Source organism: Hypanus sabinus, chromosome 2, assembly GCF_030144855.1.
Source record: "Hypanus sabinus isolate sHypSab1 chromosome 2, sHypSab1.hap1, whole genome shotgun sequence".
Lineage (NCBI taxonomy): Eukaryota > Metazoa > Chordata > Chondrichthyes > Myliobatiformes > Dasyatidae > Hypanus > Hypanus sabinus.
In genome coordinates this window covers 109136800-109164506 of record NC_082707.1, presented here as the reverse complement: position 1 = coordinate 109164506, position 27707 = coordinate 109136800, and the positions used below count along the sequence as shown (strand labels likewise).

At 39.2% G+C, this 27707-nt stretch overlaps 1 protein-coding gene across 1 annotated transcript in view; it reads right to left on the bottom strand.

Annotated features, from left to right (window-relative positions):
• LOC132403820 (stAR-related lipid transfer protein 9-like) overlaps positions 1-27707 on the bottom strand; it is a 265508-nt gene that overhangs the window by 70404 nt on the left and 167397 nt on the right. The window contains exons 3-10 of the mRNA XM_059987537.1: positions 21308-21340; positions 21150-21211; positions 20563-20675; positions 16605-16674; positions 12068-12140; positions 8155-8222; positions 6741-6838; positions 3655-3846 (exon numbers count right to left, since the gene is read on the bottom strand). Coding sequence (XP_059843520.1) covers positions 3655-3846; positions 6741-6838; positions 8155-8222; positions 12068-12140; positions 16605-16674; positions 20563-20675; positions 21150-21211; positions 21308-21340 — 709 coding nt within the window. The remainder of the gene's footprint in view (positions 1-3654; positions 3847-6740; positions 6839-8154; positions 8223-12067; positions 12141-16604; positions 16675-20562; positions 20676-21149; positions 21212-21307; positions 21341-27707) is intronic.

The following is a 27707-nucleotide window of genomic DNA, read 5'->3' as shown; positions in this document are numbered from 1 at the left end:
TTGAATTTTCTGCCCAGTTAGATAATAGTCTGCACTGTTGTTCCTTTTACTGAAATGCATTATCATACATTCCCAACACTATACTCCATCTGCCACCATTTTGTCCATTCTTCCAAATTGTCTAAGTCCTGCTGCAATTGCATTGCTTCCTCAGCACTACCTACCCCTCCACCTATCTTCATATCATTTGCAAACATTGCCACAAAGCCATCAATACCATTATCTAAAAATCATTGACAAACAATGTGTAAAGTAGCGGTCCCAATACTGACCCCTAAAGATCACCGCTAGTCACTGGCAGCCAACCAGAAAAGGCGCCTTTTATTCCCACTCGCTGCTTCCTGCCTGTCAGACATTCCTCTATCCATGCCAGTATCTTTCCTGTAATACCATAGGATTTGCAGCCTCACGTGTGGCACCTTATCAAATGCCTTTTGAAAATCCAAGTAAATGACATTCACTGCCTCTCCTTTGTCCACCCTGCTGGTCACTTACTCAAATAACTCTTAACAGATGTGTCAAGCAAGATTTCCCTTTACAGAAACCATACTGACTGACTTATTCTATCATTAGTCTCCAAGTACCCAGAAACTTCATCCTTAATAATAGACCCCAATACTTTACCAACCACTGAGGTTGGGAAAGGCTAACTGGCTAACTGGCCTATAATTTCCTCTCTTTTGCTTTCCTCCCTTCTTAAAGAGTGGAGTGACATCTGCAATTTTTCAGTCCTCCGGGACCATGTCAGAATCAAGTGATTCCTGAAAGATCACGACCAATGTATCTTTTATCAGCAACCTCTCTCAGGACTCTGGGATGTAGTCTATCTGGTCCAGGTGATTTATCCACCTTAAGACCTTTGAGTTTGCCTAGCATTTTTTCTTTTGTAGTATCAAAGGCACTCACTCCTGCTCTCTGATAGTCACAGACCTCTGGCACACTGCAAGTGCTTTCTACAGTGAAGACTGATGCAAAGTACTCATTAAGTTCACCTGACATTTCTTTGACCCCATTACTGCCTCCCCAGCATCATTTTCCAGTGGTCCAATATCAACTCCCTTTTACTATTTATATAACTGAAAAAAAACTTCTAGTAAACTGCTTTATATTATTGGCTAGTTTGCCCTCATATTTGATCTCTTCCCTTCTTATAGCTTTTTTAGTTGCCTTTTGTTGGATTTTAAAAGCTTCCCAATCATCCAATTTCTCACTTTTGCTGCCCTTTCCTTGGCTTTTATGCAGTCCTTAATTTCCCTAGTCAACCATGGTTGCTTACCCCTGCCATTTGAGAACAACTTTTTCTGTGGAACATATCTATCCTGTGCCTTGTGATCTATTCCCAGAAATTTCAGCCATCTCTGCTCTGCCATCATCCTCACCAGTATCCTCCTCCAATTCACCTGGGCAAGCTCCTCTCTCATCTCTTTATTACATTGTGGTACTGATAAATGTGAGTTATGCTTCTCCCTCTCGAATTGCTGTATGAATCTAATCATATTATGATCACCTCTGCCATAGTCATGATCTTTCAAGAATCTCTAGATTCTTAAATGTTTCCAGAGACTGGAAAAGTAGAAATGTCACTCCACTCTTCAAGAAGAGAGGGAGGTAGGAGAAAGGAAACTATAGGCCAGTTAGCCTGATGTCAGTGGTTAGGAAGATGTGAGTCAATTGTTAAGGATAAGGTTTCCTGGTACTTGGAGGCACATGATAAAATAGGCCAAAGTCAGCATGATTTAAGGGAAAATCTTGCCTGATAAATCTGCTAGTATTTATTTAGAGAGGACTAAAATACAAAAGCAAAGATGTAATGTTGAGGCTTTATAAGGCACTGGTGAGGCCTCACTTGGAGTACTGCAAGCAGTTTTAGGCCCCTTATTTAAGAAAGGATGTGATGACATTGGAGAGGATTCCAAGGAGGTTCACAACAATTATTCCAGAATGAAAAGCTCATCATATGAGGACTGATTGATATTTTGGGCCTTTACTCGCTGGAATTTAGAAAAATGAGGAGAGGATCTCATTGAAAACTACTGAATGTTGAAAGACCTAGGTAGAGTAGATATGGAAAGGATGTTTCCTATGGTCGAGGAGTCTCAGGCCAGAGAGCCCAGACTTAGAATAGAGGGACATCTACTTAAAACAGGGATGAGGAGGAATTTCTTTAACGAGAGAATGGTGGATCTGTATAATTCATTACCACAGGTAGCTGTGGAGGCCAGATCATTCATTGGGTGGATTTAAGGTGGTGGTTGATAGGTTCTTGATTAGTCAGGGTGTGAAAGTTTACAGGGAGAAGACAGGAGAATGGGGTTAAGAGGGTAATTGATCAGCCATGATGAAATGGTAGAGTAGACCCAAGGCGCCGAATGGCCTAACTTTGCTCCTATGTCTTATAGAAAAGGGCCAGTATTGCATGAAGAATCGCACTCACTCTGTCATGGACTGTTTGTCCCACTTCCTTCAGGGAGGAGGCTACGTAGCATCCATGCTAGGAACACCCGACTCAAAACCAGTCATTTTTCCCCAGCAGTAAGGCTGATTTACACCTCACCTACAAGCCTACCCCACTCCACAGCCCCAACCACCACTACTTTATTAATGCCTGTCAATCACCTTATGTACAGACACTCCTATGCCAAGACTGGTTTATGGACATACAATCAATCTATATAAATAGCTATCTTATACATTTATATTTATCATTCAATTATTATTCTGTTGTTTATCTTTTGTGGTGCTGCACTGGATCTGGAGTAACCATTATTTCATTCTCCTTTACATGTGTGTACAGGAAATTACATTAAACAATCTTGAATCTTGAGCATCTCCACCTCAGCACCATTGATATAGACAGGATACCCCAACCTACTTTCTGAAGTCAATGAGCAGTTCTTTTGTTTTGCTGACATTCAGGGAAAGATTGTTGCCATGATACCATGTCACTAGCCTCTTCATCTCCTTCCTGTACTCCGACTCATTGTTATTTGAGATACGCCCACTACAGTGGTATCATCTGCAAACTTGTATTGTAGTTAGAGCAGAAACTGACCACACTCTCTCAGGTATACAGGGAGTAAAGTAGGGGCTGAGGACTGAACCTTGTGTGACATCAGTGTATAGGATAATCATGCTGATGGTGTTACTGATTGCAGTCTGTGGTCAAAAGATCAAGGATCCAGCTGCAGAGGAAGGTGCTGAGTCCCAGGTCTAGAAAGTTGTAATTATATTATACAAGTCAGGGCCAAAGTCAATAATTAGAAGTCTGACATAGGTGTCGTTGTTAACCAGACTATCTAGAGATGAATGTAGCACCAGGGTGATGGTTTGCGCCATGGTCCTGCTTCAGCAGTTTTTCAGTGGGTGGATCAGGGGAGGTGGTGTAAACAGATGCAATAGCAATATTTAAACAGGTACATGAAAATTTACACGGAGAAATATAGACCATGTGCAGTTTAAAGTGGAAACATAGTCACCACAGACGTAGTGGATCTGTTCTCATGCTGTACTGTTTGTTCAATGTTTGTTCTTCACAAGTCAATATACAAACAAAACTATTTTACTGAAAAGAATTCATGAAAAGTGTGTACATATTTAGAGTATCTAGCCACATAAATAAAATTAATACCTTTTAGAAAAGAACACAATACTCACTTGCAATCATGATTGTTTTAGAATTCCCTCCAAGGCTGTCCTTGAGAAGCCAGGTGAGGACAGAATCTCGGTAAGGAACATAATACTGGCGCCTGCTGCTCCCTGAAGATGCACTGGAATGGCTCCCACTGTCTCCTTCACTCATTACAGTATTTATACTCTGATAGCTACTGGATATCTGGGAATTTTGTGCTGCACAATTCAAAGCAAAATACATCACAAAATACTTAAGTAGGATTCAATCACATTGCCTTATTCAATAAAGAACATGCTACATCAGAACATTCTAAATAATATCTAATAAGTTGGAGTTGTTTAAAAGTGTTTATAAGAAGTAGGAGTCAGAATGTCTCAGAAATGTAAGAGACAAAGATGACAAGCTTTGGGAAACCTGGTTCACAAAGGATACTGATCAGGGGTAAGAAAGCAGTATTAGAAATAATGGAGTTCACTAAGGTGGATAAATTTCCAGGACCAGACAGTATCTACCTCAGGATGCTAAGGGGTGTAAGAGAGGAGACTGCTGGGCTCTGATGGAGATTTCTGGATCTTGTTAGCTACAGGTGAGATACCAGAATCTGGAGGATAGCTATATATATCCCTTGTCCAAAATGGGCACTACAAAAATACTTCGAAACCATAGGCTAGTGAGCCTTAAGTCAATGGTAGGGAAATTATACAAGAAGATGTTAAAGAATAAGATTTAGGTTCATTTCAAAAGCACAGGCTGATTAAGAGTCAGCATGGTTTAGTACAGGAAGAATTATGTCTCATAAATCTGATTTAGTTTTTTTTTAGAGGAAGTAACCAAAGAGAATGATGAAGGCTGGAAGGTAGACAGTGCAAGTCTTGTATGATCGGCTGGTCAGAAGTTAAGGTACAAAGGAACAAAGGTGTACTGGATCCAAAATTGGCTGCAAGATAGAAGGCAGGTAAACGGGTGTTTTTCCTGAATGGAATCCTTTAACAACTGGTGTGACAATCAGTGATTTCTGCCCCTTCTCTTCCAGCCCCATGAAGGGTTTTGGCCCACAACATTGACTGTTCATTGCCTTTCATTGATGCTGCCTGAGTTGCAGAGTTCCTCCAGCATTTTGCGCACGTTGCTCAACATTTCCAGCATCTGAAGAATCCCTTTTTATGTATATAAATGACTTGAGCCAGAACATAGGGAATATGCAGATAACATAAAAATTGATAAGAGCTATAGAATGTTACCCAAGGATATAGATAGAGCAGTGTGGAAATTGAGTGGTGCGGTAGCAGGTGGAATTTAATCCTGACAAGTGTGAGATAGGGTTAAAGCACAGAGGATCTGAGGTGAACTGGATCCAAAGTTCTGGTGCAATGAACGGAGTGAATAGTAGAGACTTTAGGAGCTCTGATCTACGGAGAAACCTTGGGGTGGAAACTGCACAGCTTTGAAAGTGATGACATGATAGGGTAATGAAAAAGGCATTTGGTACATCTGTATTTACAACATGAGGGATTTGAGTTTAAGAGTTGGGGTGCCATGTTGTAGTTATACAAAAATCGGTTAGATGGAACTTACTGTGTACACGACAGGAAAGATAAGGAAGCAATAGAGAGAGTGAAGAAAAGATTTACCAGGATGTTGCCTAGAATGAAAGGCTGTAATTATAAGGAGAACTCAATTAGTCTGGAGACAGAACAGTGACCTTGTAGAGGCTATAAAATTAGGAAGGGCTATATACAATAGATAGCCAGTGTCTATTTCCCCAGAGCAGAAGAGCCTACAACTGAAAGGTACAGTTTAAGGTGAGAGGGGAGAAACTTAAAAGAGTTCTGACAAGTATTTCACAAAGAAGGTAATGAATATTTGGAACAACCTGCTAGATGAGGTAACAAACACAGTTACAATTATAATAATTAAAAGGCATATACTTGGATAGGAAAGGCATGATTCAGTTGAATGGGATTAGTGCAAATCGACTGCAAGGTCATTATGGACAAGACAGGATGCAGGGGCCTGGCTTCTGTGTTGTAAACTTCTATGGTTCTATGATATTTTAATAGTGTTTTCCTGCTTCTATGTGGATAGATTCAGGCTAAGCACAGCTCCAATGCTATACTTAAGGCTGCTGACAACCACTTTTATTGGTCGAATCAAAGGCGGTGACGTATTAGCTTAAAGAAGAGAGATCGAAAATCTGGCTGAACGGTGCCACAACAATAACCTCTCACTCAATGTCAGCAAGATATGGGAGCTGATTATTGACTTCAGGAGGAGCAACTGAAGGCCTAGAGCCAGTCCTTATTGGGGGATCAGAGGTAAGAGGGTCAACAACTTTAAATTCCTCAGTGTAATCCTGGGTCCAGTATGTAAGTGCCATTACAAAGAAAGCAAGGCAGTGTCCCAACTTTATCAGAAGTTTGTGAAGATTTGGCATGTCATCTAAAACTTTAACTAACTTCCATAGATTTGTGTTGGAGAGTACATTGACCGGTTGTATCACAGCCTGGTATGAAAACATTAATGGCCTTGAATGGAAAATCCCACAAAAAGTAGTAGATACAGCCCAGTCCATCACAGGTAAAGCCCTCCCCAAATTAAGCACATCTACATGGGCTGCTGCTACAGGAAAGCAGCATCCATCATCAAGGACCTCCACCACCCAGGCCATGCTCTCTTCTCGCTGCTGCCATCTGGAAGGAGATACAGGAATTTCAGGACCCACACCATCAGGTTCAGGAGCAGTTATTAGCTCTCAACCATCAGATCAAACCACTCAATCTCACCCGTCCTATCACTGAGCAGTTCCCACACCAATGGAGTTATATTCAAGCCCTTTCATCTCATGTTCTCAATATTTATTGCTTATTTTTTATTATTATCTTCCTTTTGTATTTACAGTTGGTTGTCTTTTGCATATTAGTTGTTTGTCAATTTCAATGCATTCAGTCTTTCATTGCTTTTATTGCAAGTCTTTGTATTTACTGTGAATGCCCACAAGACAATGAATCTCAGGGTTGTATATGGTGAAAAATACATACTTGGATATTAAATCTACTTTGAATTTGACTTTGATATATGACAGTATTGCAGACTTGCTGCAACATCTTACCTAAAGTGGAGATGACTATTCCCAAAGTGACCAGTGATTTGTTAATGTTTGATCCTTCTGTGATCCTGTCCTTGGAGTAATTTGGATCTGCTCTTTCACTGTAAGACACCAATTAAATTGGAAAAAGGAGGAGGTTCTTTTGTTGCATGTAACTGGATGGTTTCTCAATACATTCTAGTTGCATCTCAGCCAGCAGAGGGCAGAATTCCATACTTTATTATTAACATTTTCATGATGACTACATCAAAATTTTAGATCAAAAAATGATTGATTCCATTTTTGATTCATTTGTGAAGATGATTCATGCACACGTGCTGTATTCACTGGAATTTATCAGTCTTAAAGTTAGAAAACTTACAATTTCTCAACTATCATTTGTCTACGAGGTACAAGTCCATGACTTACTCTTCTGTATCACAGAGATGTTTCACCAAGACTCTTATTACATGGAAAACGGTCACGGTTCATTGGTTCAGTTTACTAAAAGCACAACCAAACCAAAAATTTTTTTTTCCATGTGACATTGATCCATATTTGCCCATGTTGCAATACATCACTAGGCAATGGTTCTGAAAGGAAAACGCCTCATTTTTGTACACAAAACACCAAGGGAGGGGCAAAATGATTTTAAATTATAAATAGTTAGAATTCTGAATATTGACTACAAGGTTCAGTTAACAAGTACAAGTTTTTCTTTTACCTCTGGGATCACGTGAAATGTTATTTATCTAAGACCATAAGACTAGGAGCAGATTTAGTCCATTCGGCCTATCGAATCTGCTCTGCCATTCCAACATGACTGATTTATTATTTCTCTCAACCCCATTCTCCTACCTTCTACACTTAACCTTTGACATCCTTACTAACAACCTCTGCTTTATATATGCCCAGTGACTAAGCCTACTCTATCTAGGTATTTCAATATTCAACAGGTTTCAATAATATCCCACCTCATTCTTCTAAACTCCATCAAGTACAGGCCCATAACCATCAAACACTCCTCATATATTAATTCTTTCATTCCTACGACCATTCTCGCTAATTTCCTCTGGACCCTCTCCAATACCAGGACATACTTTCTTAGATAAGGGGTCTAAAGCTGCTCACGATACTCCGTGCAGCCTGACCAACGCCTTATAAAACCTCAGCATTACACCCTTGCTTCTACTCCTCAAAAGGAATGTTAACATTATATTTACCTTCCTTACCACTGACTCAACCTTCATGTTAGCCTTTAGGGATTTTCAGTGTTTACCTTCCTCCTCCCAAGTATGCAGGTACAGGCATGGGCCTAAACTCATGCACTCTTCCTTTCCCCTTCACACTCCTACCTTAATTGTTGTGTCCTCAGGTATAGCTGTGGCACACAAATATATTAGTAAAGTTTTGTGAAATGAAGTTTCCAAATACTCACCTCCCTGCCAAGTCAACAAGGTTGATTTTGCTTACTATCTCTGATGGGAGATTATTCTCCAGTATTGCCTAAAGAACAGAAAGGTAGATCTTCACTGAATATTTAGCCATAAGGTAAGAAATCTCATATTGCAACTTCTTATTGTACTTCAATTTTCTTTTCTTAGTTGTATTGCCATAAGTTAAGCAAAAAAATCCTTGGTCCACAAAATTCACATGAAAAGTAGCTTTGAAACTGTTCATCATTTAAACAGATGTTGATTAATTGTAACAGAAATGATATTACCCATCTTCATTCTACATTCAACAATATTTTAAATGAATAAAATTTGCCTTAAAAGCTCAGACTGACCTAGGTGATGGATTCAGGTTCACCCAACCTGTTGTGTGAAAATGTGTTACCTGAAAATGTTAGCTCCAATTCAATAGCACTCCCCAAAGTAGGGAATTAATTAACTTAATGAATAGTTCTATTTCAAACACATAGTCACTTTCTGCAAAGTGGAAGATTAATTGAACTGAAAACTTGTTGCTAGGTTATCAAGTTCAGTTCAGGTTTAATTGTTATTCAACCATACATGAACATCCATGAATGCAGCCAAATGAAACAGCCAAGATGCAAAGCATCGCATTCATCTTGGGCCAAGATGCAAAACATAGCACTAACAGTTAAGACACAGCACAAGGCACATACAGAACATAAAATATTGCAGTAAATATATAGTTTCACAAAAACTATATCCCTTAGTCCATAGGTGTTGTGGACAGGAACAAACCCGCAACAGTCTGCTCATGAATGTAATCCAGCTTTTCTTCCACCGAGCAAACATTGGAGAGCAGCACCAAAGCCAGCATGGTTGCTGGGCGACACCGTCTGCAGTGCCATCTCTCCGGCACAGCTGCAAAATACAACACCCTGGCATGAGGCCTAGTCCTTGCTATAACCCAGGCCATGCTGATCCACCACCATCAGCCCTACCAGTAAACCAGTGAACCAGACTTGCAGCATTTCACGTTACCAATGTCCAACAGGGTCTTGCAAACACAAGAAATGCAACTCAGACAATTACTTGCTGTTAGACAGCATGCCACCTTTGCTCACCAATTCCAATGCCTCTCCATAGCAGGCACCAACACGGTCCACACCAAGTCTAGCTCCTCCACTGACCAGCAATTCACTGATGAGGTAGACCAGCACTACTTGAAGTTCTTAATGTCCAGCAGTGTCTTGTGATCGTAAAAAAGACAGTAACACCTTTAGTTGGCCCTGTAGAGGCCATTGCATCTAAGCGTGCCACCACCTTGCCATAAATTCACCATTCACCAAATCATTCAATTATTTTTAGAGATTATTAAAACAATTCATAACATTGCAACACTGATGCAAGCCAGTAAAGTCCAACAGCTCTGAAGTGAAATGGATCCAAAAATCTGGTACACTTGAGCTTCCTCCCTCTATCTAAATTTGTCAGTGTAACCTGCTTTACCCTTCTCCCCATACATTTGTCCAGCTCTTTACATGTACAAGTGTTCAGCACAATCACTCCCTGTGTTAACAAGCTCCACATTCTCACCATTCTTTGGGAAAGAACTTTCTTCTGAATTCTCAAAATGGAATCCTTGTTGACTACTGTACAATGAGATTTGCTCTCTATCAACCTAATCAAAATTTTTCAACCTTTTAAGTATTTTGCCATTTCTCCAACCTCCTTTTCTTAACAGAATGTGTATATCCTTGCAATTATAGCACAACTTTGTAAGTGTTCTCTGTGCTCATACTGAATTTTTGTAACATGCAAGCAGGTTTAACATAACCTCCCTGCTTTTCAACTCTATTGCTTTATGTTTGGATTCCCACCTGGAGAATATTGATCAGTAATCTACCATAAATTCCGGTATATAAGCCAAGAATTTGGCCCTAAATTTTGGTCCTAAAATTAAGGGGTCTGCTTATACAGAGGGTGCCATCTTTGGAAAAATGAATAAATGGAAGACATATGTATTTACTGGCTGTTTTTGAGTCAAATTGGGTCCACTATCGACCCATGAATTCTTTGCTTTGTTTACACTCACATCTTGTGGCTGGAGCATGGACATCAAACCATCAGGGATGACTGCAATGTCTGTATTTTCAGCTTTCAATGCTGCTTTTGTCTCACCTGACAAGTGCGCTTTGAACTTGTCCTAGACAAGTAGCGACTTCTACTTCCTGACACCTTCGGGACGTCAACACCACACCTCTTTAACCCACTTCAAGCATCCAGGTGTCCATCCAGCAGCGCTCTTGAATGTAAACAATGCCCTGCGGGAATTTTCTGAGCAATCTTTATTTTTTTGTCTCAACACAAGATCACATCTATTCATAAATCGGGTGCACCAACTTCGCGTAGCTTCAAAATTTTCACTGACCTCACGGTGTTTTTCGTCCCATTTCAACGCTTGAACTTGAATCATTTCTCTAGTAACAATGTATCCAGACGATCACTGGTGATTCACCCACTCTAAAACTTTTTCTTCCAGTTCTGGCCACTGGCATGTTTTCCCACAGTTTGCACATTTCGTCTTCGGTATTTCCCTCAGTGTGTCCTCTGCCTTTCTCCACTCTGTCACTCTCTCTCATTTACACTAAACTTCTTAGCAGCTTCAGAATTATTCATTCCTTTAGCAAAATCAACAACCTTCAGCTTGAGGCCAGCATCATATCGCATTTGTTTTAATCTTTTGTACATGGTGGTCTCAAACTCAATGCTGAGTACACGTATTGATCCCGCCACCCCGTGTTATGTTTTAATGACATTGTAATGGGCGCTAAATGGTTTCACGGGGGTTACATTTCAGAGGATTCTTTTCCATTGGAAACCTAATCCAAAATTTCTCTCCCTGATTTATTTATTAAGAATTTGCCTAAAACACTCTACAATGTGTAGGCCTGTTTTCTTAGCAGGTACTTGTTCACAAAATTTCCAGCGTCCGGATCCGGCAAAGCTGAGTACCAGCATGTGAGATCTTGTGATCTTTTCTGGTGAATCAAAAACCTCTACAAAAGGGGGAAGGCTTATACAAAGGTAACATGAACAAGTCACTTTTTTAACCTTGGAAATGGTGGGGCGGGGGTCGGCTTATACTCCAGAATATACAGTAATTGGTGAATTGGGAAAATTGACAGGCATGGTTATATTGTGGTTAAAGTAATGGGCAAAGAACCAGATCCTTGGGCTATTGTTCACATCTCACAACAACAAAGTTAAATGGCAAATTTAAGTGCAACCAGTGAAATTAATCTGAAATAAAACAGTTAGCCTTGGTAATGGTAACCAGAAGACTGACAGATTGTTAATCCAACAATGTTCATTCTTCCTTAGATCCAAAAACTACAACATTAAAGTCCATAAGTGATATGTGAACAATTGCTTCTTCATAAGGAGTACAAGAAATTTGAAATCCTACCCACTCACAAAAGACTGCTGGAGTTAGCTCAACTGAAGATTCCAGATTCTCAGATGGTATTTTGGATCATGGTATTTTAAAATAACGCAGAAAAAGCAAGTAGATGAAGTTAAGTTGTAAATTGGCTATGATCTTATGGAATGACAGAACCTCAATGATTTAAATGGCCTATTTATGCACTCTTCCTAAGCAGCTGGCTATAAAAAAAACTAAAATATAATAATAATTTCTCAGAATTTGAATTAATAAATTAATAATTATAATGCATAACTAAACTTTAAAAGAGTTTTTAAGCATATAAGGAAGAATCTGGTTACACAATCACAATGAACCGGCCTGCAAAAGTAGAAGAGGGAATGATGTGGTTTGCTTAAATAATGACACATCTCTCAGACTGTTTGTTGTACACACTGCACGCAACAAAGATCTAAGTAATCAGTCTGAAACCCAATCAATATTTTGCTAACCTGGGTGTAGTGGATGGTAAAGATGGCATGTGATCGACTGCTGGCATCATGGATGTGGGTAGCAGCAGTGATTCTAAAACAGAAGCACACAGATAGAAAAGAATCAAATATAACTGCAAATGAATCCAGTATTACACTACATCTAAAGAAGCTGGAGGAACTCAGCAAGTCAGGCAACATTGATGAAGGGAAATGGACAATTAATGTTTTGGGTGCAGATGGTGTCCCAGTCTGAAACATTGACTAGCCATTTTCCTCCATATCTGCTGCCTGACCCACTGAGTTCCTACAGCTTCTTGTGTTGTTCCACATACAAGTATCTGCAATCTTTTGTGACACTAGTATTAAACAGTTCATTTTAAAACTGTCATTTTTATTTATGATATAAAAAATTCTAAAGACCACTTGACAAATTATTGTCACTGAGAAGGTGAGTTAAGAGCTGCAGTTTCGGAGAAGCTGCTTCTGGGTGGTAGAGGTTGTAGGTTTGGGAGGTGTTATTGGAGTAGCTCTAGTGATTAACTGCAGTGAATTTTTATGGTGTCACATATAGCATCAATGTGGAGGGAGTGAACATTAACGGTTGTTCCAGATGAGCACAATGCCTTTTTTTGCTTGCTTTGACCGTCAAAACGTGGAAGCACCTTCACAAACTCCAGTCTCCGATGACACTGTGATTTCAGTCTCTGAGGTCGATGTGAGAGCATCCTTCAGGAGGGTAAAGCCATGGAAAATATCTGGGCACGGTGGGGTACCTGGCGAGTCCTGAAGACCTGTGCTGATCAATTGGCTGGAATGTTCACCGATATCTTTAACCTCTTGCTTCAGTAGTCTGAGATATCCAGCTGCTTCAAGCAAGCTTAAATTATACAAGTGCCTAAGAAGAACGTAATAACCTGCCTCAATGACTATCAACCAGTTGCACTGACTGTAACTCCACTATAATGAAGTACTTTGAGACACTGATGATAAAACATATCAACTTGGGCTTGAAAAGCGACTTGGATCCACAACAGGTCCACAGCAGATGCTATTTCACTGGCTCTTCACTCATCCCTGGAACATCTGGACAGTGAACATGTATACATCAAGATGCTCTTCAAAGGCTACAGATCAGCATTCAATACTATCATCCCTTCAAAACTGTGCCCCAAAACCTCCTTGTGCAACTGGATCCTCGATTTAAGGTTCCTTTATTATCAAAGTATACAACTTTAAGATTCTTCTTCCCCAGATAGCTACGAAACCAAGCAAAAAAACGGCAACATGATCGTCAATCCCCAAACCCCCCTCCCTCACACAAAGTGCAAAAAGAACATCGGTCTCCAAAAACCCTTCTCCCCGCACAATGTAACAAACAAAAGCAAAATTCCAGTAGAAGTGGTAGAGGCAGGTTCAGTATTGTCAATTAAAGTAAAATCAGATAGGTATATGGACAGGAAAGGAATGGAGGGTTATGGGCTGAGTGCGGGTCAGTGGGACTAGGTGAGAGTAAACGTTCACTACAGACTAGAAGGGCCGGGATGGCCTGTTTCCATGCTGTAATTGTTATATGGTTATATGGTTAAAATACAACAGGAACATTGACCCCTAGATCCCTCTTCCCCACACAATACAAATGAGAAAGAATGGGTAAAGAAACAGAATATGAAGAAAACTATAAGGCTGTAAAAAGTCCATAGCCCAAATCCATATCTATATCCATATTTATAGATGCAGAAAAACTTCAGTAACATCCTCCAAATACAGCAACGGGCCACACAGGCTCCCCTTTCTGGCAGCAGAGTGATCACAACACCGATCAGAACCTGGTCCCAACACATTGATGTAGTCATAAAGAAGGCAAGACAGCGGTTATACTTTATTAGGAGTCTGAAGTGCTTTGGCATGTCAACAAATACACTCAAAAACCTCTATAGTTGTACCATGGAGAGCATTCTGACAGGCTGCATCACTGTCTGGTATGGAGGGGCTACTGCACAGCACCAAAAGAAGCTGCAGAAGGTTGTAACTCTAGTCAGCTCCATCTTGGGTACTAGCCTACAAAGTACCCAGGACATCTTTAGGGAGTGGTGTCTCAGAAAGGCAGCATCCATTATTAAGGACTTCCAGCACCCAGGGCATGCCCTTTTCTCACTGTTACCATCAGGTAGGAGATACAGAAGCCTGAAGGCACACACTCAGCAATTCAGGAACAGCTTCTTCACCTCTGTTATCCAATTCCTGAATGGACTTAGAAGCTTTGGACACTACCTCACTTTTTTAATATACAGTATTTCTGTTTTTGCACATTTTTTAATAATATACTCAATATGTGTAATTTACTGGTTTATTTATTATTATGCTTCACGTCACATGCCCGGTGATAATAAACCTGATTCTGATCACCTTTGGCATTCGCATCGATGTTTCAATCTCCCTTGTCAATTTAAGCAGCAAACAATGGAAGCTTTAATTAGCAAAATGAATTCAAACATCAGCTCATGCTCTCTGCCTCCCAGAATCCTCTTGGAGACAGCAAAGCGCTGGAACACCCAAATGATCTCCAAACTGCAAATCACAGGCTCCAAAAGTTCCAGAAACACATTCAAGATGAAAAACAAATTTAGAAAACATAAAAGAAGTGAAATAAATAGTTTTGTCATCTATCCAGAAGACGTTGATGGTGAGAGCACTGTACGCAAGCACCACCTTGACAGATTTCCTCACTTGCAGACCCCAGTCAGTTAGGATTGGTAACATCTCCACAATTACCAGCAGGCCAGTTGCACCACAAGGCTGTGTGCTTAGCCCTCTGCCCTACTCACTTTATACTTGTGACTCTCAGGCTAAGCACAGCTCTAATACCGTATTTGTTCGCTGTCAATACCACTGTCATTGGCTAAACCAAAGGTGGTGACGATTCAGCAGATAGGAGAGATTGACAATCTGTCTGAGTGGTGTCACAACAACAACCTCTCACTCAATACTAGCAAGACCAAGGAGCTGATTATTGGCTTCAAGAAGAGGAAACTGGAGGTGCTTATTGGGTATCAGAGGTGGAGAGGATCACCAACTTTAAATTCCTCGGCGTTATAATTTCAGAGCATCTGTCCTAAGTCCAGCATGTGAGTACCATTATGGGAAAAAAACATGGCAGCACCTCTACTTTCTTAGAAGTTTGCAAAGATTCAGCATGTCATCTGAAACTTCGACAAACTTCCATAGGTATGCAGTGCAGGGTACGTTGACTGGTTGCATCATGTTCATGCGGTCTTTCATTGATTCTACTGTGTTTCTTAGATTTACTATGAAAGCCTGCAAGAAAATGAATTTTATGGTTATATGTACCATAAATGGTGGTATATATGTACTTTGATAACATATTTACCTTGAACTTTGATCCATGTTAGAGATATCTTGTGGTAGTGAAATATGCTGAATAAATTCAACTATTTCTTCTTTCTCACTCAAAGGAAAGAATCCAAGTTTTCCTTCCCCCACTCCCCCACCCCACCTCACACAACAGTAATGTATCACACATCTTCAAAATAATATCCAACAACTTCATAGAGATGAAGAACTTACATTAAATTTTCCAACAGGGAACTGGGATGTGTAAGAAGTGTAACTTCTGAACAAAGTAAAGGATGCTTTATTATGTATACGGTGCTTATAAAAAGTATTCACCCCCCCCAGAAGTTTTCACGTTTTATTGTTTTACAACATTGAATCACAGTGGATTTACTTTGCTTTTTTGACACTGATCAACAGAAAAAGAATCTTTCGTGTCAAAGTGAAAACAGATCTCTACAAAATGATCTAAATTAATCACAAACATAAAACACAAAGTATTTGATTGCTTAAGTATTCACTCCCTTTAATATGACACACCAAATCATCACTGGTGCAGCCAATTGGTTTTAGAAGTCACATAATTAGTTAAATGGAAATCTGTTTTTGGAGACTTGTGTGCAGTCAAGGCGTTTCAATTATCTGAAATAAAAATACACCTGCATCTGCAAGGTGCAACTGCTGGTAGAAACTACACCATGAAGACTAAAAAACACTGAGCAACTCCACAAAAAAGTTATGTAAAAAAAGGTTATTGAAAAGCACAAGTCAGGAGATGGATACAAGAAAATTTCCAAGTCATTGAATATCCCTCGGAGTACAATTAAGTCAATCATCAAGAAATGGAAAGAATATGGCACAGCTGTAAATCTGCCTACAGCAGGTCATCCTCAAAAACTGAGCGACTGTGCAAGAAGGGGACTAGTGAAAGAGGCCACCAAGACTGTGCACAGAGCAACTGTTGTCTGGGTGCTTCACCAGTCACAGGTTTATGGAAGATTGGCAAAGAGAAAGCCACTGTTGAAAAAAAACTGACATGAAAACTCAATCTGCTCTATTCTTCTCACTGATGCCAAATCCATGGATGTTCCTAATCAATTAAATACCAAATATCACACTGACGATTGAACAAGAGAAATGATGAAAACTGATTGTTTATAATAAATTTGCAATAAGTCAGGAATGCTCACAAGATATTGAATACCTATTTGCAATCCCTTCCTCCAAAAGTTGCACAAGTTGCTTGTAGTCTGAAACCAAGTGCTGAGATAATCCTGTGGAAATACACAAACATTACCGTAAATCTTTGATCTAGGAATACTGAATCAAATGTAGTGTCTTGCTGGTGGAAAGCCCCCCTCAACACACACAATCTCATCCCCAGAAGTGGGTTTCCTCCACAGACTGAGGGCAGACTGCTCACACATACCAAATCTCCCTGAAATACATTTCCCTATCCTGACTTTCATGTCTATAGACATGAACTCACTGAGATATAGATTCTACAGATACTGCTTTTTTATGATTCCATATTCACCTGTATTAGGATGCACTACCACAGCTCTGCCCTGTCTTAATTTCTATACATCTTTATAAAGTTAACAAAGATAGAGAACCCAACTACATGATAATATTGGATGACTTGATAATACTGGTGGAATATCCAAAATCACAAGGTACACAATTGCATCACAATTATCATATCTCAACATCAATTAAAAATAGTATGTTAAATTATGCTATGCTTTTAGATTTCACAATGTTATTTTAAAAAATACTCAAAAGACAACCCTTTCTAATTTAAATTGCAAATTAACACTTCTCAGAAAAATGAAAGATGACTTTATAAATGTACCTGCTAATTACCTCAGAAATACTAAATCCTATTCAAACTGCAGCAGCCTAATATTATTGGGAAACTATTCTCCAGAGTTTTAATAAGCTATTTCCTGACATCAATCAGATGAGTTAACATTTGTGCACAGCTGTGAGAATGATCTCTTCCAGAAATCAGTCTCCTCTTTGCTGATAATGGTTGGCAAGAGCCCAGTAACAAAGTCTGTGTAATTGCATCAGCTTCTTAAATGAAAATCAATAACATCTTGCCAAAGAAATAAGTATTTAAAGTCAAAAGGTGGAGCTAACAAGTTATAGGGGAATGGACCATGAACTTGGAAACTTCTACCAAATTAGATTCCAATAATGATTTTGATAAATAGTTTTCGAAGGGCATCACAATGTAGGCTTCTAAGGTTGAATCACATTCAGTGTTTAAAATCAAGAGGATAATGCTCATTGTGCACTGAAAAATGCCTTACTGGCTCATACATAGTTTTTTCAGAGGGGTGGGACTGATGAAAGTTGCTATGTAATGAAGGATACACTGCTCAAACTTTAATCTGCACAATGCCACAACAGGTCAATGAAGCCACAATTTGTCAAACCAGCTGTCTGGCTGGGATATCGAGCATAGGTCTGTTCCTTCAATGCCCTCGGCTCCTTGCACAGTCTAAATATACAGTGGGAACGTGGCCTCATTGCTGGTTGGTTGCCAAAAGCATTTGAAATCATTTCTCTTCAAGGACTGCAGCTGGCTCTTAAAGGAGAGATGCAGCTACCATTTTTTTTTACTACAACGCTAACTCCAGTGCTTTAAAAGCTGCCACATGGAAATCATCAGCTACGTATTATGGAGGCTATGTCAAAGGAAAAAAAAAGATTACTTCAAGGCACAAAGGCAATCAATATCACAATCTATCTAAGAGTCTAGAGATTTAATACCATGGCCCTAAATAAAGTTCCATAATAAACAGTGAGTAAATACACTAATCCCATTGGCCAAATATAGAAATTGTTTTGCACTCCTAGACTATGGATATGCAATCACTCCATTCAGAACTCCCTGGTATTTTAGCTAACCAATGCTTAATTATTAGAGCTAAGAGTTCACTATTGGTTCAGAATCAGTAAAACATTAAAAAAACATTTTTAGCCTCATAGGACACCCACCACTAGTCACCAGCAAAGTGGAAAAACTTCAATTTGTGTATTATTTATAAAATGCATGGAATTTTAACATAGGTTGAATAGTGTTTGACAGGATGCATGAGACGCTAAACAGGAAAACTGCACGTAATTATCAAACCAACAACAATATGAAAGATAAATCAAGTCTGAAACATTAGTGCTACCTCTAATGAACTCAAACATTCATGCATAACCAAACTGAAGACATGGTTACTCTTTTAGTCAGTAGTGACATCTGGCATGGCTAGTTCCAAAATCAAATCATATGGAAAAAGTAAAAGAATATTCATGACGGGCTGCTCTGTGTTTTCCTGCAACACAAGGCTGAAAAGGATCCAACAGGATACAAGGGGTTCCCAGTATGATGGAATAATAAAAATACTTTGTAAAAAGCAGCAAAAAATACACTGAGATTTTTTTTTAAATGTGGACCACATTTGACTCCATGGCAATTTCATAATTTTAAACTTCAATATCACTTCTCATCTTTGTTTCTGAGAAAAGATTTCCAGCTTCAAGAGTCTCTCTTGTAATTATGTCTCACCTCTGAAATCATCTATACATTCTGTTCAATCCCTTGATATTTTTCAAAAGGTAAGTATTCTATAATAGATTTAACATTCACTTTTTGCTCTTTCTTCTCTACGTGCCATTATCCATGGTGATATCTTTGCAATGGCTTAAACCCTGGAGTTCACTGTATCTGCGAGTGTCTTTCCAACTTGTTGCTGGAAATTTTGGGAATCCCGCACATGCACACATCATCATGAAAGTCATTTGACAGATGCTAACAAGGAATTTCTGATCATACTATGACATTGGGCTCATGAATAACAGTGATGGTGTGTGAAATTTCCATACTTACCCACCATTTTAGCTGCCAAGTCAGTGCTGCTGCAATTACAGGCCTCAAAGGGTGTTTTAGTTAATCTATTTTTATATTATTTTAAACCTTCTGAATATTTTTGTGTTTGAATGTTTTAAATCTATTTAAGCTTTTTATTTTAATTAAATAAAATATTTTAATACTTTATTAGTTTCCCTCTGTATTGAAGTCTTCTGGCTGCTTTGTGACTGTGACTTGTCCTAACCCATCACACGATGGGAGTGATTAACAAATCCCTGATAAGGCACAGGCTATTCAGCACAGCTTTCGGCCTACAAGCTCCCTTTGAGAGATACCACCATACACAAGTACAGGCATTGTACAGCAGCAAGTTGTACTTTGCTCCTCTCCATTCCTCTTTTACAGTAGACAATTATGACTACCTACAATGGTATCTATAAATTTTGCTGATGCATCCTGAACTGCATCCAGGATTACATCCAAAAGCTGAGCACTGGTGACTGTCAGGATATCCAATTTGATCCCCACACCATATCATGATTGAAGGCCATTACATTTGTATCTTCTGGTTACAAACCCAAATTGTACCACTATCTGTACTTCATTACAACGTCAAACACCATCATCAAATCACCCTTAATTTTTCACTTTCTTTAGTCCACTTACGTTTTATTTAGTCTATTTAAATGGGATATTTAATTACTTATTTAGCGATACGGTGCAGAAAAGGCCCTACCAGCTCTTTGAACCACATCACCCCAACAACCAAAATTATCTCTAATCTAATCATGGAACAATTTACAATGTCCAATTAACTTATCCGGTACATCTTTGGACTGTGGGAGGAAACCAGAGCACCCGGGAAAAATGCAGGCATTCCACCGGAAGGATATATAGATTCCTTACAGAATGGCATCAGAATTGAACTCCAAACACCAGGCTGCCCTGAACCAACCATTTTATCTCTAGTGTCATCCTAATGAATTTCTTCTACACTCCCTTATCAAAACAATATCTTTCTCAGAATTAAGCACAGTAGCCCAAATGAGGCCAGCCAATCTACAAACTTAATATCTATGATATAAATTTCCATTTTATATACTCTAACTTTATGTATAATATAGTCTATAATATACATTTCAGATCATATAACTGATCCTGAATTTTAGTGTAACAATTAAGATTACCATAAAAGTTCAGACAAAAGCAGGAAGAATTATATACAAACAATTAAAAATAAAAGGCATCAAAGTCAAAAGGTAATTGGATACATTGTGTACGGAATCACCTTGCACGTAGGGACCTTTCTCTGGGTGTTCACGCACACGAAGGGTGTAGGGCTTGTTTCCTTCACAGCGTTTCAGAAGATCACGGACACGCTCATTATAAATTTCTAGAAAGCTGGTAAAAAGTAAGTTTGTGTGCTTCAGTAATTAAATGGCAGATTTAAATGACAGTGAATTTCAAATGAAATTTAAAAATGCTTAGCCTGTTATTAGAGATTCACTTCTAGGCTGATCTATCTAATTCACAATATTCTATTACACAGTAAAGGAGCAAAGAAACTGACCTTTCAACACAAATGCTTCTTCCCACTCAATTTGATCTAATTCTTTTGTCAAATCTTTCTAATCCATGTACTTAATTCATTTTTTCTTAAATACATCTATTCTTTTTCTTCACTCTCATTATCTAGTGGTAAGAATAAATTTTAATTAATACTGTGGAGAATGATTCTTCCAAAACCATAATTATTCATTATTTTTACATTATTCTAAAAGTAATAGAATAGTAGGAGGCACGTAGTTGAAAAGAGGAGTGTACTGTAACTTCACTTCAATGGTAGGAGAAAAAGAAATAAGTGGCACTCCTCACCTAATTTCTATGCTGCATGGTGCTGGCTTCTCCTGGTAGTCGTCAATTCTTGAAAAAAGACCCTGTGAAAATAAGCACCATATCAGCATTACAATGGTCCACTGTAACTCATGTGATACAAGAACCTGTATTGTATAAATTGCTGAGAAGTCACATACCTTGCATATCCTTGGTGTCAGTCCAATTGATGTCTGTGGGTCACAAGTGAATAAAGTCACATGATGGATACCTTAAGAGCTTCCTTACCCAATAATCAGTTGTTACTTCTAATCACTAAATTGATCGAAGTTTCATTCGTTTCTTCTGTCCACAGAGCATCCTAACCACCTTTTTCTCACTGTTATACAGGTATACTTCATCAATATTGACAGCTTCATAATCATATTTCAGAGTATTTTATGGGTTACCATGTCCCTAATATTGTGAAAAGTGAAGCTGTTAATCTGCATTCTCAGGCCAAATTTTCCATAATTCTCCTAATGAGGAACAAATATTGAGATGAATGAAGTGCTGGAAAAATTCAGGTCAAACATTAACTTGTTTGGCAGTGGGATGGGAACCAGAGCATCAGGTAAGAAAGTGTGGTGGGGGGGGTTAAGAGAAAGTTACATCATAACCATAAGGAAGGACAGGCAAGACAATAGGGTGGACAGATGGAAGTGTGGCTTTCTTTGTACAGTTTAATTTTTTTTGTACATTATCTGTTAATGAAAAGCTTTTGGAAAATGTTATTGTACTATTTATTTTCCTGTAAATGCCTGCAAGAAAAATGAAAAGTAGCATACAGTAATATATGTATACTCATTTAATAAATTTACTTTGAAACTTGAGCATGGGATCAAGATGTTGCAGAGTTGAGAGAGTGACAGGACTGGATAATTAATCTTCCAGGAATTTGATGTCTTAGGAAAGATAGAGAGAATTAAAGGGCCAGTTCTATGTTAAAAGGCCAGTTCTATGTTAAAAGGCCTGAACAGATTAGATATGGCAGTTAATTCCCTTGGTAGGGGCTTCTAGGACAAGAGGGCACAATTTCAGGGTTGAAGGATGTCCTTTTAGAACTGGGATGTAGAGAAATTACTTTAGTCCAAGGGTGGTAAATATCTGGAATTTGTTGCCACTAACAGATGTGGAGGTCAAGTCATTGGGTGTATTTAAGGCAGAGATAGATAGGTTCTTGATTAGCCAGGGCATCAAAGGGGATGGAGTGAAAGCAGGGGAGTGGGGATGACTGGAAGAATTGGATCACCCCATGATTGAATGGCGGAGCACACTCGATGGGACAAATGGCCTACTTCTGCTCCTATGTCTTATGATCTCATTAAAACCTACTGAATGTTAAAGAGATGGGATAAGGTGGACATGGAAAGGATGTTTCCTGTGCTGGGGCTATCCAGAAACAAAGGGAGCAGCCTCAAGTTTGAGGGGTGACCTTTTAGAAGAGATAAGGAGGAATTTTTTTAGCCAGAGAGTAGTGAATCTGTGGAATGCTCTGCCACAGACTATGGTGGAGTCCAAGTCTGTGGGTATATTTCAAGTGGAAGTTGATAGTTTCCTGATTGGTCAGGGCATCAAAGGATATGGTGAGAAAGCAGGTGTATGCGGTTGAGTGAGATTCAGGATCAGCCATGATGAAATGGCGGAGCAGACTCGAAGGATTGAATGGCCTAATTCTGTTCCTATGTCTTATAGTCTTATGGACTCTCCCCACCAGGTTCAGGAATAGTTACTATGCCTCAACCATCAGGTTCTTGAACTAAGTGGGATAACTTCACTGAACTTTACTTGCCCCATTACTGAACTGTTTCCACAACCTCTGGCCTTACAAACAGGACTCTTGATAATATAATGCTTATTTATTTTTATTATTATTATTTCTTTTTTTCCTTTCTTTTTGCACAGTTCGTTATATTTTGCTCACTGTCCACCCTGTTAGCGCATTATTTCATTGATTTTATTATGGTTATTGGATTTATCAAGTATGCCTGTGAGAAAATGAATCTCAAGGTTGTCTGTAGTGACATAGTATGTACTTTGATAATAAATTTACATTGAACTTTGAATTTATCCACCTTAATATTCTTTAAGAGACTGAACATTCCATTTCTCTATCTGAAAATGCTTGAGCACGTTAGAACGCTCCAAATTGATCTCACATCCTCCATGTCTCCTTCTTTGTAAATACCAGTGCAAATTGTGGCCCTCAGCTGCATCCTCTACCTCCAAGCACTTGTTCTCTTGTTTATCCTTGAGTGGTCCTCCCTTCTTCCTAGTTATCCACTTATGCTTGCTGCATGTATAGTAAGCCCTGGGATTTTCTTTCATCCTGTTTGCCAAGGAATTTTCATGCCCTTCTTGTCTCTTCTAATTCTTTTATTGTGTTCTTTTTCACTTTTATGAGCCTCAAAGGCAACATCTGATCTTAACTTCCGAAATCTTACATACTCTCCCTTTCTCTTGACTAAATTCACCACCTTTCATGGCATACAGATTACATTTACATTGCCATCCTTATTACTAGAATATTGAAGTTCTATATGCTGTGTAGTTGGTCTATAAGCACTCACCACATGTCAGATGTTTACTTGCCAAAGACAGCTGTTCCCAATTAACTCTCCCTAGTTTCTGCTTAATACTCTTGTAATTTGTCCTGCTCCAATTAAATGTCCTTCTTCAAAGTCTATACATTCCCTTATATTATCTTAAACATAAGATATTGCTACTGCTGTTCCCTAAATGTTCTCTAATGAAAGGTCAGTCACCTGGCCTGCCTCATTTCATAACTCTCAGAGCAGGATGGCTCCACCTCTTGTTGAACTATTTTCATATTGATTAGGAAACTCACACAAAATGCTAGAGGAACTCAACAAATCAGACAACATTTATGGGGAGGGATAAGCAATTTTGAGCCTTCATTGGAACTGGAAAGGAAGGCAGAAGAAACCAGAATAAGAACATGTGGTGAGGGGGAAAGAGTTCAAGCTGGCAAATAACAGGTCAAGCTGGATGAGGTATAAAGTTAGAGGGCAGGAATGAAGAGAGAAGCTGGGTGGGCTAAGTGGCTTAATTCTGCTCTTACTATAAAAGAGGATACCAAAAGTTTTGTCAGACATATAAGGAGTAAAAGAAAGGTGAGACTAGGTATTGGATCACTGGAAAGTGAGGCTGGAGAGGTAGTAATGGGGGAGAAACTCAATAAGTAGTTTGCATCAGTCTTTACTGTGGAAAACATGAGTAGAAAAAATTGCAGAGTCAGGTGGCAGAATTGAGTGTAGATGCTACTACTAATGAGAAGACACTTGGGATGCTGAAAGGTTTGAAGTTAGATAAGTCACCTAGACTAGATGGAGTACACCCCAGCGTTCTGAAAATGGTAGCTAAAGAGATTGCGTATGCATTAATAGTGATCTTTCAAGAATCACTGTATTATGGAATGGTTCCAGGGGGCTGGAAAATTGAAAAGTCCCTCCACTCTTTAAGAAGGGAGGGAGACAAAAGACAGGAAATAATAGGCCAGTTAGCCCCATTTCAGTGCTTACTAAGATGCTGGAATTCATTATTAAGGATGAGGCTTTCAGATACTTCGAAGCTCATAATAAAACATGAGAAAGTCAGCAAGGTTTCCTTAAGGGGAATTCATCCTTGACAAATCTGTTGGAATTTTCTGATGAAATAACAAGCAGGGTGGGCAATGGAGGAATGGGCAAAATTTGGCAGAAGGAATAAAAGTGTAGACTACTTTATAAATGGGGAGACAATTCAAAAATCAGAGATGCAAAGGGATATGGGAGTCCTGGTGTAGGATTCTCTAAATGTTAACTTGCAGGTTGAGTTAGTGGTAAGGAAGGCAAATGCAATGTTAACATTTGAGTGGACGAGAATACAAAAGCAAGAATGTAATGCTGAGGTCTTAAAAGGCATTGGGCAGACCGCACTTAGATTATTGTGAGCATTTTTGGGTGCATATCTAAGAAAAGATGTGCTGGTATTAGAGAGAGTCCAGGTGAGGTTCACGAGAATGATCCCAGGAATGAAAGGGTTAACGTATGAGGAGCACTTGATGGCTCTAGGCCTGTACTCATTGGAGTTTAGAATAATGACTGAGGGATCTCATTGAAACAGAGGGCTAGATAGAGTGGATGTGGAGATGATGTTTCCAATAGAGAGAGAGTCTGGGACCAGAGGGCACAGCCTCAGAAATGAAGAACATCCATTTAGAACTGAGATGAGGAGGAATTTTTTAGTCAGAGGGTAGTGAATCTGTGGAATTCATTACCACAGACAGTTGTGTCGGAGTATGTAAGGCAAAAGTTAATTGGTTCTTGATTAATCAGGGTGTCGAAGGTTACAGGAGAATGGGGTTGAGAGGGATACTAAATTAGCCATAATGGAATGGCAGAGCAGACTCAATGGGCCAAATGGCCTAATTCTACTCCTATGTCCTATGATATTATAGGACAGATGAAAAAGAGTCAATGCATATTTTTTATTTGGATTCCGAGAAGGTCTTTGACAAGGTGCCCATAGTATTACAAGAAAGATACAGGCATGGTCAGAAGATTGACTGACTGGTCGGAGGCAAAGAGTGGGAATAAAGGAAGTTTATTCTAGGTGGCTGCTGGTGACTAGTGGTATTACACAGGAGCCAATGCTGGGACTGCTTCTTTTCATGTTATACATCCAATTACTTGAATGATGGCATTGATAGCTTTGTGGCCAAGTTTGTAGATGGTACAAAGATAGACAGAGGAACAGGGAGTCTATAGAAGGACTTAAGTAGATTAAGAGAATGAGCAAAGAAGTGGCAGATGGAATACATTGTAGAGTAGTGTATGATCATGTGCTTTGGCAGAAGGAATAAAGGTGTAAATGATTTTCTAAACAGGGAGCAAATTCAGAAATCAGAGGTGCAAAAGGTAGTAAGGAGACTTCAAACAGAATTCCTTAAAGGTTAACTTGCAGGTTGAGTTGGTGGCAAGGAAGACACATGCAATGTTACCATTCATTTTGAGAGGACTGGAATATAAAAGAAGGATATAATGCTGAGTTTTTATAAGGCATTGGCCTGACCACAATTGGAGTACTGTGAGCAGTGTTGGGCCTCTTATCTAAGAAAGGATTAATGTATGAAGAGCATTTGATGCCTATGGATCTGTTTTCACAGGAGTTTAGAAGAATGGGGGGGGGGTGGATTGCATTGAAATCTAATGAATATTGAAAGGCTTACATACTGGACGTGGAGAGGATATTTCCGATAGGAGTTTAGGACATAAATGTAATCTGCGTGAGTCTAGGGCACAGCCTCAATATAAGGATGTCCTTTGAGAACAGAGATACAGTGGAATTTACTTAGGCAGGGATGGTAAATCTGTCACAGAGCTATGGAAGTCATCATTCTGTATGAAGTGCAGGATGTTAGGTTCCTGATTAATAAGGATGTCAAAGGTTACAGGGAGAAGGCAGGACAATAGGACTGAGAGTGATAATAAATCAACCTTGATGGAATGGCAGAGCAGACTGAACGACTGAATGGCCTATCCTAGATAGTTGTGGAGGTGCTATCACTATGTTCTTTCAAAACAGTGTGATAGGCTTTTAGACATTATGGGAATCAGGAGGAATGTGGAAGATGCTCTGAGTTAGAACAGCAATAAGGATCTTGATAAATCGTGGACTAGGCTCATTGGTACGCTTACTCTTACTTTTTACATTCATATGGAATGCCTGAAGCTTTGGAATTCCTTCCCTTAATCTCATTTCTCCTGTTTCCACTAAGGAGCTCATTAAATATAAGCTCTTTAGCCAAGTTCTTGAACAGCATCAATTTTTCACGTGGCCTTCTGCAAAATTACATCCCTGTTCTAAAGGCACACAAGACAATCAGTGGCCACTTTATTAGGCACACCTGTTCACCTGCTTGTTAATGCAAACATCAGATCAGTCAATCATGTGGCAGTAACTCAATGCATAAAAGCTTGCAGTCATGGTCAAAAGTTTCAGTTATTGTTTTCTTTTGTAATTTATTTTCTTATTGAAGTTCATCATCAAACAAACATTTCCATAAGACATATTTCAGATATTGTATATATCTTTATATATATTGTATATATGTTTCAGATAAATCACATAGTCATATATGCCATAAATCTCCACATTAAAAAAAGCCGTTTTTTTAACTGATCAGGGAAAAGAGGCTAGACTGCACAGGTGCATGACGTAGCGTGCCAAAGGTTTAAAAAAAAATGACCACCATATATGGCGGCCATTGTCGTAGCAGCCATCGTCAGAGTGGACTGAGTTTTCTTTGTTTGGAATAGAAAGAATCCCAGGCAGGATGTTGGAAGTCAGGGAGACCTCTGGTATCCTTGACAACAACACCTGCAAGGAGTGCATCCAGCTGCAGCTCTTAACAAACCGTGTTAGGGAACTGAAGCAGGAGCTGGACGACCTCCGGATCATTTGGGAGAATGAGAAGTTTATAAATAGTAGCTATAGGGAGGCAGTTACGCCAAAACAGTAAAGCACAGGTAATTGGGTTACCGTCAGGCGAGGGAACGG